The sequence below is a fragment of the Amphiura filiformis genome, chromosome 17, assembly GCF_039555335.1.
Source record: "Amphiura filiformis chromosome 17, Afil_fr2py, whole genome shotgun sequence".
NCBI lineage: Eukaryota > Metazoa > Echinodermata > Ophiuroidea > Amphilepidida > Amphiuridae > Amphiura > Amphiura filiformis.
The window spans coordinates 60,488,385-60,500,927 of NC_092644.1; the positions used below are offsets into that span (position 1 = coordinate 60,488,385).

Sequence of the window (12,543 nt, forward strand, 5' to 3'; positions counted from 1 at the left end):
ATGTGCTACAGTTTCAGTGTGGTCTAATTCATCATGCAATTTTGTTTGCCTCATGAATGTAATCATGTTAATGCAAATTTTCATGTATAAACTATATGAATGGATGCTCAAACTTTTTCTGTTTACCAGATAATGATGAAACAATTCAGTGAGAATAAGTGAATTCGGCAAATGTATTAGCGCCCTCTACTATGAAGCGCCACCATTTATTATATTTTAAGTGAAGTGCCCATTTAGCTTTTTGGTGTGCTTGAACAAATATAATTGGTCAATTGTCTAAATGACCATTTATCATAGTACTGTCTGACTTATGAATAGGACTTCAGATATACTATATTTTAACTATTTCTATGTTTAAAGGCCCATGCTATGTTGGCTTTCATTTCATCTTTTGAGAAACGCCCAAAATGATTTAAATGCCTGGCCGCTAAATTTGGTATGCTCGCTTTAGACCATCGGTAAGACGTGCATAAACTCTTCATGTCATGGTACTATGAATATATTATCTGATGTGACATTTTCCTCATCAACTCTTTAATCTGTGTTGTTAATCAGTCAAGACATATCTAGGTTATGCTGTCAAAGTTCATTATTTCTTTCAACTTAACCCTGGTTTAGTAATGACCTTTGACACATTAGAAACATAAACAGGTTAACTTAGTCAAGGTACATCTAATTGTGCAGCTATCATATCTCATTATCAAATCTGACAGCTAGGCACCACTTCCCCCTTAGGTGTACACTGACCTCTTAATGGGGTCATGACCCTGATGACCTGTGGCATACCATTCAGTTTTAGTCCTTTCATCAGAAGAGCCTGAAGGGATGAAAGTCTGCAGAAGTGCAGAGGTTTTTTTCCAAAGTAGTTTTTAATGATGGGGAAAATTGGAGAAAATGGGTCACAGGGTGTGTCCCCTCTGTCATCGCCATCTTCATATAGTGAATCAAGAATGCAAAATTGAACTTTCCACTGTTCAGTGATTAAACTCATTCATTATTCTCAGAAAGTTGTCATGATAAATAATCATAAATAATATTGAAAACTGCATGAACCAGACAGCATCAGCATATGACTTCAGTCACTCTTTTGAAGATCTTACACACAATAGTTGCTTAGCAACTTCCTGTAAATGCCATTGTAGGTATTATCTCAAAGTTGTCTTTTCTCATCTATAAATGAGCAAGGTCATGAATGTTAAAGACAACAGCCTCTAGCTAAGGCCCAAAATAAAATTCTGGATCATCCTAAGACCAATTAGTGGCTTGAACTTTACCCTGCGCAGACATTGCACAGAACCAGATATTTCCCCAAGCAACTAAAGCAAGCATTGGAAATAGATATAATGTCTTTCTCTAAAGCTATAAAAAGGATACTAAACACCATGTAAAGAGAACTTTATCATTCTTCCTGTAAGCTATATAGTGTGTAGAGTTTCCAGCTATTCAGTCAGTTCAAATTCTTCTCCCTTCTTTTACCCCATCAGCCTTTTTTTGGTTGCCGGGGTACAAATTTTGCTCCATAAATCTTGAGCTGTGTAATATTAGCCTTTCATATTTCGTACCTGGGGAATTTTGAAGTTTACTTTGGGTCACAAATCTGAAACGCTGTTGCTCTTGAGGAAAAAATGAGAGACTGATTTTAAAGGGATTCTATAAATGATAGACAGTAATGGAAGTGGTTTTATGTTTAAATTCTAAAAAAAAGTTCATTGCATGTCATGAAGAATGTAATTAGTTAAAACAATACATATGTTAATTAAGAGTAACTTTTATTATTAATAAGTTATTCGTTGACCTACATTGATTAATAGTAATATGAGAAGAATTTGCATGTTTTTAATTTGCAACTTTCCAAAGGAAGAGACAGTAATTGCTAAAATCATGAAAAATTATCACAATAAGTTCTGACATAGCAGTTTTCAAAAATGAAACCAAAATTTCAAAATTATTTCATCTCTTTTTACAGATTATGTCATAAATTTTCATAGAAATTTGCAGTGGGAGTAAGCTAGAAATAAAGCTTGCCTATAGCAGTAGAAAAAGATACCTGTGTAAGCTTGAGGGGACTGCTATCTCAGCAATGGTACTGCTAACTCGCTAAGAGACGACAGTCAGTACAGACAGTCAGCCGTGGCGGGACGGCTACCTAAACACACACCTTAGGCTTGTTTGTGTTGGCTTAGATTTATTTGCGTTTTTTGTCACTTTTCATCACAATCAACGCTCATCTTCAAAACAATAAAGAGAAGGGGGGAGTTTGTATGCGGCAAGTAAGAGAGCGAGATGAAGCGGTGTCACGTTGAGTTTATTGAGCAGCAAATGTCGGTTTTGCTGGGGTAGTACGCCGTGGGTAAAAACAACGGGTCCAGTCTCTGTTAATACAGGCCTGTCACATTGAGTCTGTTTTTGGTGGAGAAAAGCCAGTGACTTTTGAGCAATGAAAATGTAACTGGATTCTGTGTTTGAGTAGGTATATAAGGGGAATAAGTGATTGTTAGTGACATTTCTGGGAGTCTCTTTTCACTAATGTATCCCTGGTTGAAGCGAGTCAGTTTGGTATTGGGTGCTGTTATAGTGCTCGGGTTTGCTGACATATAGTTTGATTATAACAGACAGCTTACACAAATTGTGCCACTAATGCTCGGTGTTGCTCAGTTCATGGCATCACTGAGAGAGTGACTTTGACAGGGTAGCATCAAGCACAAAGGTCTGGCAAGAAATTGGGCAGTTATTAACAACTTCTGTGTTTACTACTTTTGTTCCTATTTTGTGGCTGTGAATTTAATGAATAAGTTCCTTTCATCAGTCATAATTGTACACATACTTAAGGTTTGATCTTACACAGATCACCTAGATCTAGGGTTGTCATGAAGCTCTTTGGCAGGCACCCCATGAAATTAAGATTGAGGTTGGATTTTAGGGTTAGATTTTAGGTTTAGGTATTAGGTTTAGGGTTAGAATTAAGAACAGCATTAAGAGAACAGATTGTAATGTTGAGATTAACATTGGGCTTAGGATTTAGGGGTGGGAATGATGGCCATAATGTTCTTTATTTGGTCCACATGTTCTAAATTATGATTAATTGCATTGATGATGATACTATTGTCATTTGCTAAAAGATCACCTTTTTCAGAGTCTTGGTTTAGTAGCAATGTCCATCACAACTGTCATTGTATGGAAGACTCTCATATATTGCTGGTTCAACTCCCCCTGTTAGGTCACCATATTATGAAATTATCATGAAATTCCTAAAAGTTGTACCTTGAAGGAGTTACTTCCATGTCAAGAAAGTCATCAACCTGATTGTTATAATAGTTCAATAGGGACCGTAATCTTTGGTTAGAAGTAGCAAGTTGAAATCATGACATGGTCCACAAGGGAATCGCACTAACAATAATTGATGAGTGTTAACAAGCCTCTTTTTGTAACCAAATCTTAGCTTCTGGACAGCTTTGCATCTTCAATAAGCTTATTTTGTACCATAATCTGCCATACTGCATGCAGGAATTTAAAACACCAACATTTTACTTCCCTCAAAAATCTTTGGCAACACAATTTCACAAACTATCTGTGAACTATTGCTCTGCTTTTTGTGTGTTGTCATGGTAACCATATCTAACAATATGATGTCATGACCCCTATTGACCTCCACAGTCGGTAGAAGTCTGTTCCTTGTAGAGGCTCTCAATGGGACTTTGATTAATACCGTGCTCTCTCGCTTGAACCAGTTCTATCATGTAAAATCAAATCGGACATAAATAATATTTTGCGCAAAAGTCATAACAGGCAAATTATGTAGACATGGTGTGTGCCACATTTGGGATAGGAACTGTTTAATGTTAACATGAATAGGCAGGCTGGAATTCCCTTTAAACTATGATTGATTGTGGTAGGGAATCGGCTTTTGAAAGAAGTTTAATATGTACTGGGAAATTTTAAATAAACTAAACAAGATATCATTAGTAGCCCTAAAGGGTATTCCTCATTGATTCCTATAAAATGTAATGCAAAGAGCTCAGCAAACTTGAAGAGTGAGCATGCAGGCTGCATAGTGCATGCATAGGCTTCTGAACCAGGTGCTAGCAGGGACACAGCCCCCCTCCACATAATGTGGGTGTGGGGCTTGAATGCTCTTCAGTCTTCGCAGGTGAAGTAAAAAACTTTGATCAGATACCATTGAAATTGCTTTTTTTTGTTTTTTTTACCCATTTCTGCCGAATTTTCTGACTCCGAAAAGAACCCCCATCAGGTAACCCCAGACCAATTCATCAACCAAATTTGGTTTTGTCAGCCCCCCCCCCAATGTTTGAAATCTTCTGGATTCACATGCATGCTGTAAGTCATTTTTACTAACTCCATGATGTTTTTAGCTCATAATTTTCCTGTAAAGTTACATTTTGGATATAAAGATATCCGATTCCTCTTCTATGGATATATATAGTCCAAAGAAGATGGACAATGGAAATCTAGTTTTTGTGCCATAAAAATCACTAGTGTAGTGGACCTTGGTTACAATCCCCTAGTAAGTTGTTAAATCATGCAAACTCAATCGCTATTAACATGACAGTGACCATTTTGACCATCTTGAACCTGCCCTTTTAATAAAAAATGCTGTATTTTAGTCATGTACTGTAAATCATAATATGATCAGAGCCCATTGCCTATGATGCTATACATATATTCTACATTTGTGGAAATGAAACAACAGTAACAGCCTAATTTTACAATTATCATCCCTCCTCTTATTTCCTCATTTGAAGAGCACTCTATATGCAAGTATTGTTAACAAATCTTAAAAACAAAAGCGTTTATGTTGGTTTAATTACACCTATAAGTGCCCACTCAACTTTTCTATCAACAAAATGTTGAACCATCTTCCTGTTTACCTTGCCCTTTGAATTGGATACATTTCATAAAACCCGCAAATTTCACACAGTTTAATTTTCACAGTCATCACCTGTACAATTCAGAACAAAATGTTTAATAGATCAAAATAATTGAAACTTTCTATTGATCCAGCAATGAAAGATATACATCTCCAGATATTTTAAAATTACCAAGTTTTAAATTTCATACAGTGTTCATAAATCACAGTTTGTGAAAATAATAGGATGTTGAAGATGAAGTGTAGATTCAAAGTAGGCATGATGTCAGAGGGAACACCTCTGAGGTAAAACTATACCAGTCAGCACACTTGTATCCATCTATAATTTCCCTTAGATCCTTTTCTCCCACTTGACACATGCACCCCCATCACTCAGCAGTACAACTAAAGGTTCAGTATGGCTTGTGTACACAACTTATACTGCCGATGAAACTTATACTTTAAGGAAAAGCAACTTAAACCCAGATTCAGACACAAAACTCAGATCATCTTTCCTATGTCAAGATGAAAATACCTCAGTGATATTGTATTGCTTGGCTTGTGTCATGTTTTCATACAAGTTTTTGTGTTACTATAAGCTTACATTGTATTATATGTACTGATAGTTTCCGGACGGAGAGAGGACGGACAATGAGTTGGATAGGGCAGCAGTTTCAGGAGGGAGTTTTAGTTTACATGTTTACAAGTGATCTTGGTCAGAGTTCAGTAGAGGCTTGGGGAGAGCTGGGCTGAGAGTTCAAAAGAAGCTTGGACATATATACAGATGGAGTCACCTTTTAGAGTAATCCAAGATTTGCTTTAAATACTAAACAAGCTATATATTTAATAGGTTATTGTATTACTTCCAGGCCATTTCTTGTCAAATCTTATATAGTATATTCAAGTGTTTAAGTTTAACCATTTTCTTCTGTTGTTTTCTTGTCTTTACAGGATGCCCCAGCCTCAGTATCATTAGGATTACGAATGGAAGAGATGATCTTCAATTTAGCAGACACTCACCTGTTTTTCAATGATTTAGAGGTAGGTAGACACTGTGATGATGTACATTAAGTTTGTCTACTGTTGATATTTACATAAGCCATGGGCCGCAACCTACAGCCTCTGGGCCACATGCGGCCCTTAACAATGTCCAAAGTGGGCAGCACAGTCTTAGAACATTTTCTTACAAAAATGAAAAATAATGTAATCACTCTATTGCCATATGTGGCCTGTCAAACTGGTTGAAATTTGCAATGCAGTCCTTAGATACAAAGAGGATGGCCACCCCTGACCTAACCCATTACTAGTACTTTCTTCAGTAGATAACACTGTGTATAGATAGTGCTATCTACAGTAGATAGCAATCTTCAGTAGATACCACTCTCCAGTTTGGAAGTAACATTTAATTAAGCAATGAAACAGTTGGCTGCAACATTTAAGCAATGAAACGTTTGCCTCTTATAATATAGAGCATTCAGTTTGATTAGTTTTGTTCATAAGGACAATGCAATGATACATGTGGTCATCACTGTGTGTCTTCAATTTCTGTGCAAAACAATTTGATTGAGTGTACAAACTGTTTCCACTTACTTCTTGTGATCAGAATTCTAAATGAGTTTTCTCAGTGCTGGTTTGTATTTTATTACGTTACATGTGGCACCATTTAGTCTATCAAAAGACCACGCACATATTGATGGCTCCTCAAATTAAAACGTGAACATCCAAAGCTTTAAAACTCAATTGCACCTATAGGGTGAAGAGGTAACTGCTGCAAAATTGGTCCATTTGTAAGAGACAGCGTTGGTGCTCGCAGGCATTGCCTTTTTTTCCTTCGACCGAGCTAATATTTTTTCGCACACACAAAAAGTTGTTCCCGCTCAAAACAGGTGGTCGAGGACAGGCAATATCAGAAGATGGTAGGTGAATGGTGGATGCGTGCACAGGCCTCGTCGAAAAGGAAAACAAAAATCAATTTTGTTGAGCGAGAAAATCGAGCCCGGCCGTGACTCCATGTAGTCTGGCTGCATTGCCCCGCCAGGCAGGGCCTACTACTCAATGGTAGGGAGTGAAAATTGGCCAATCTCTAGAGATGGAGAATTTGTGAGGTTCTATGCCATGTGCTAAATTACCAAGAGAGAGAGGGAAAAAAGACAACTTGTTACATCCCTGCAACTTGGCGTTGCCGGGGCATGATTGTGTTGATGGATACAGCAGCAGGGGAAGGGGAAGATTTTCTGATTTATTTTTTAATGACAGTGCCTGAGTGAGATTGACATTAATGTTGACAAATATTGCAGCAATCAATAATAATTGCTTGGCTGTGATTCATGCTAGACTAGAACAAAAACCTTAGCTTTATTATGTAAACTTGAAGTGAACAAAATGGCAAGATTTGCAGGCTGACGTGGCAGGTACATTTAATTACTAATGCTTGTATATTTGTAGTTGAACTATAAGTAATTATTTTTGATGCAATTTTGATTATGCATGAAAAACAAAAACTACATGCATTGTTTTAGTATTTGTTAATGCGAGATATTTGCATCTTATTGTCTTTAGATAGAATAGCATAATTTAGAGGAAATAAATTGTATTTTTTAAATCAGATCAATTCATTAAAATAGGAAAGTACAAATTGTGCTTAGCTGACAAGGTCCCTGAACCATTGCAACCGATGCATTAGTATTCAAAATGGCTGCCGAGTTAATCTCAAATATTCAAAGCGTTCATATTATTGTTCAGACTTGACATTTTATCTCATTCTTTTCAGACAGATTTAGTACCCCTTTTGAATTGGTTATTTTGTATATTTCTGCTTCTATGCAACGTTTTTAAAGATAAATAAATATATTGTGATAAAAAACATGTTATCCTCTAGTTTTGTCAGCCTTTTTTGTGACAACTAGTGCTTCAGATTGAGAGACAAATGAACAACAGGAGTGTTTGGATAAGGCAGGTCGCTCACAATGGAAAAATAAACCCCACTAACTGAAAGCCAAAATGTCTTTTGTTATTGTTTCCGAACTGATTTGACGCATGTCTCGTTGGCTGAAACTGTCGTATGGATTGTGAAGAACCCTCTAGCCGTGGATGGCCGCGGTCATAAAACGCACAAAGTGTTATCATAAGAAGACACATCGCAGGCAATATAAACGCCATGACAAAATTGCTACATTCAGTGTTTTTGTGTGCATCCTTGTGCTTTTCTAAGTGTCTCTGATGTGCCAACCATAGTGCCTGATGTATGCTGCAAAATACACTCTTAGTCACGGTAACGCTTTTGACGACTGGCATTGAAGCCAAACAAGACAAGTGTTTAGACTAGAAAGCCATATTTCTACCATTTATGATAGATATAATAATGATAACTGATGCAAATAGGAAATGTTTTTGCACATCGATGCTTAGAATTGCAGCAAAAAGGTACACAGTGAACGAAGAGTGCTCTTAGGCACACTAAAACCAATATGCACAATGAATATTTTTAACGCAAATGTATTACTAAAAGCAAAAGTAAAGCGTTTTATTTTATCAGCAGCAAAAGTGCAAGCCCATATATTTCTTTGAGTCGGTGTGATTTTAAGGTCCCGAAAGATTGATTTCAAGAGTTGAAAGTTGCCTAATTACTGCTTCCATAACCTGTTTCTGTTTCTATCAAACCCCATGGTGCCGTACAAAGTGTAATTGTTTTTCCATGTTTAATTCATTTTAGTCGACTGCCTCATCAATTGAATGTTAAGATATCGATAAATGGCCGCCAGCAATGTGCTCTGTGCCATAGCTAGTTTGTTTCGTTGACAATTCAATTGCCACTTTGCCTAAAGTCCCTCAAGCGTTGATTCAAGTTTTTCTGATGGTCCTTGACTCAAGTTTGTACACTCTGTGAGTTTGCCTGTAATTGATCACTGTATGCAGTCATGTTGGCAAATTGTCACATTACGCTGTGCCATCATTTTTGCCAAAAAAAACACATATTGTGGAAGATTTTGCTAAAAAAATGTTTCAATTAAGAAAGATGATTTCAAGTTTGTAATCGAATATGAAATAAATCTAATACAAAAATAACATGTATTTGCTCTGTTTGTGGTGCGATATCAAAACATCGATTTAAAAAGAACTATTTTCCTCAATGTTTGACCTTTTTCTGCCTGCTCCATGAGGCTATCAACCAATCTCTATTGTGATGCCAATTTTCATGGGGCGTTGTACAAACTTCCTGACGTTCCACCTCCTCTGTTAAAAGACAAGAAAAGACAAATTTGGCGAATATTATTAATCAACATCCAATCAGATTGAGGTAAGAGGGACGGCAGTGTTTAGGGCATTTGCGTGGTCCCAAGTCGTTTGCTAATGCCCAAAATCAATTCATAGCAGCGGGAAAACGTTGCATCGCTTCAAGGCTAGTCTGATTGATTGCTTACAGTCTTCCCTTATGATTTGTTCCTGCCTCTTTTGATGTTGCACACAAAATTACACAAGGAGCTGAGTGAACACAAGGGACTTGCTGACTTATCATTATTAGTTTGGATTGTGCTGGTATCCAATTTGTTCACTTGTTGGTTGCAACAATTTTTTTTAGTATTGGTCCTGGTTTATTACTGTGTAAGGATAGAAGTTGGCCGAAATTGCCTAAGTTGCCGGAAATTGCCTAAGTGAAATTTGTTTACACAAAACCGGCACTCTAATAGTTTTTTTCGTGTTGTAATTTTTGTATGTAAGCTTATGACTTCTATACTCGAATGTAAGTTCATAGTACTGGTGATAAACAATTTCTAAAAGTTTAAACCGACTTCAGCACAAAAACTCAACTAACCTTGAATTTTGTATGCGTGGCACACATCTTCATCAGAAGAAGTCCTATGATGTTGTGATGGACTATACAACGCCTTCATTCAACCCAATATCGCCAATGGTCAAAAAAGGGCAAGTCCAGTGCAACATCATAGGACTTCTTCTGATGGAGATGTGTGTGTGTGACACATCGAAAATTTAAGGTTAGTTGAATTTCTGTGCTGGAAGTCAGTTTAAACTTATGAGACTTCTATACTTTTACTAAAATTTCAACAGGCTACAGCTTTGGATGCCAATATTTGACATGTTGCCAAATTTATCAGCATCATTTGTGAAAGAATAAAAGTAAAATTAGGCATCCAATATGCTTCACCTTAGCATGGCGTAAGATATGCCAGTGAGGCACAATTAATACATGTATACTCGAGGATCGGAAATAAATGATGCATTTTCAACAAATTATGAAGACTGTATAATGTCCTACCTTCATGTTAAATGTAAGATTTTGTCTATCTAATTACTTTCATTTAACTTTCAATTTGCACTGATTATTAGCATATTTGCACTTTGCTGAAAAATGCCCAAATCTGAATTAGTATGAATTTTAAGGCATTCTGGTTATTGCCCCTTTACGGACACACAAAATGAACCTACAGGTTGACTGACTCAAAGTGGCTACATTGGTTTTTACAGTAAGGTAATAGAGCCATACTAACTGCTGTAGGGTTAGGGTGAATCACCTTCAACAAAACCTCCTCTGATTTGATTTGCTAGATTGACCTATTTATTTATTTGCTTTTCCTCCAATGAGATGCTTATCTCACAACAGTAATTATCAACTTAAAGTGCTTGAGAAAACTAAGAAAGAAACTTCAGCTTTTTTTTATTCCTAAAACTTTATTCTTGGTAGTTTTCAAGTCTGTCTCATTAGAGCAGCGAGCGTTGCAAAGTGCGGTAAGCGTTATTAGTCGAGTTTATTTAGCAATCAAATAAATGAGCTGTTGCAATTTGAATGACTTAATAATGGACCAATTTGTGATTGTTCCTCGTTCAAACAGCATGTTATATAAAGAAAAAATAATGGATATAGGGAAATTGAGAATGAAGTCCTTAAGATGTTTGCAAGCCATTTTCCAAATTGCCTGAAAATTTGAGAGGCCCTCCTTGATAAGAAAGATAACTTGCCTCCAGGGCACAGTATAATCTTTGTTGGTCAAAGAACCCCAGGCTAAAAACAAAAAGGGGGGTGAAAAAAAATTGATGGAAAATTTGGAGTAAATTGCTAGTTGCTTTAACCAGGTAGAGATTTTTGCCCCAAGGGTTATTGGCCTGTGTTCTTGCAGCCCTGCTGCGATTCTGTTGCTAGTTGGCTGTAGTGGTGTTGAGATAATAAACGACTGGTTGCCGTAGGTGCTCAAATCAAGGAGAAAAACGTTATCTATATAAGCCGGTTTGTGTGTGTGTGTGTTCACTCTTCTGTTATAAACGAAATATTGTTACATTTTATGAAGGACATCGTGTTACAGGTTTGTGGTTAGGCTGCCTGCCTTGGTGGCATATTGGATAAATGACAAAAATTGGGTTTTACTTCTATGAAATAATGCATGTTTGGTTTATGGCTGGTATTTTCCCAATTTTCTAATATTAAAAAAACCTGCATGATGTGGGGAGTAAGTTTGTTTAATTTGATTGAAGTAAGCTGTATTTTTAAATTAAAGGTGAGAGTAATGTTGATTGAATGTTTCCAATTAAAATGGCTCTGTTTTTAATATACATTGTAACATTGTAGAGCCAAATTACCCATCATGCATTGGTACAGTTAGGGGCTGATATTGTCTTTTTGCCTCTGTAAATTTCCTACATTATTTTGACAATGGAGCCTTCACAACACTGAAGTATTATCATCACCTGGTACAGTTGCCTAGAGACGGTAACCAGATATCTTATTAAGGCGAAAAAATTTTCAAGACAATTTTTTTTTAAAGCTTACAAATGAAGAAGTCGAGTAATGGAAGCAACGCTTTTCTTGCAAATTGTCAAATTCCCTGACTGACATTGGTGAATTAGTGTGATGCACCATCCCGTGGAGGAGTCTCACAAAATAGTGACTATCTGCTTTAGTTTGGTACAAGTTGAATGAAACCAAGTGCAAACAGTCTGGTTTCCTGTAACTACAGACAAATTTCATAAAGGTGCTTCCCTCTAATTTGTCTTTTTTTTTCTAGATAGTCCCACTCTCTGTGTCTACATTATTTTCTCTCCTCTTTTTTTTCCTTTTTTTTTTGCTCTTGTAAAGTTTTGCCCCTGGCGTTCATCTTATGAAATGTCCAACTCCATATCTCTAGAGAATAGAGACAAGTGCAAAACATTCGCTGTCGTTGGAAACCTACCCCGGGCATTTCCCTCTTGCTCGGCCCAGCTCGCGCTGTCATTTTCGAGATGAAAGAAAAACAGCCCTCAGGCACGGGGCGAACTGCGCTCTTTGCCGATTCTCCGGAGCACGTCAACTGGGAATTGCCCCTCGGGCTGGCAGCTGGAATGAGAGGAGACATAATAGAAAAAAAGACCTAACTCTGCCCTGGACTTAGGCACAGTCTGTCTAGTTCAAACTTCAAGCCTAGTCTAGTTTCGTCCTCAATATTGCTCCAATTTGACCTGCTAAACCTTGTAATCATCATACACAAGGTATGGGGGTGGGGTAGGGTAATGCAGACTAACATTGCCCGATAAACCCCTTTATAAGGTCTACTGATAAGCTTACAAAGATTTTCATCATACCCCAAATTTAATTAAAACATCCAAAAATTTCATCAGACTTCTCTTAAAGACTACCACCTCAACCAATACTATACCACGTTATCCAAATTATAGGAATCTTGGCCAAATCC

The 12,543-nt window shown here is 37.0% G+C and overlaps 1 protein-coding gene across 16 annotated transcripts in view; it reads left to right on the forward strand.

Annotated features, from left to right (window-relative positions):
- LOC140138091 (protein phosphatase EYA1-like) overlaps nucleotides 1-12,543 on the forward strand; it is a 351,231-nt gene that overhangs the window by 320,289 nt on the left and 18,399 nt on the right. For all 16 annotated transcript variants that reach the window (XM_072159973.1, XM_072159972.1, XM_072159968.1 and 13 more), the window contains one exon: nucleotides 5,816-5,905. In XM_072159973.1, the coding sequence (XP_072016074.1) occupies nucleotides 5,816-5,905 (90 nt within the window). The remainder of the gene's footprint in view (nucleotides 1-5,815; nucleotides 5,906-12,543) is intronic.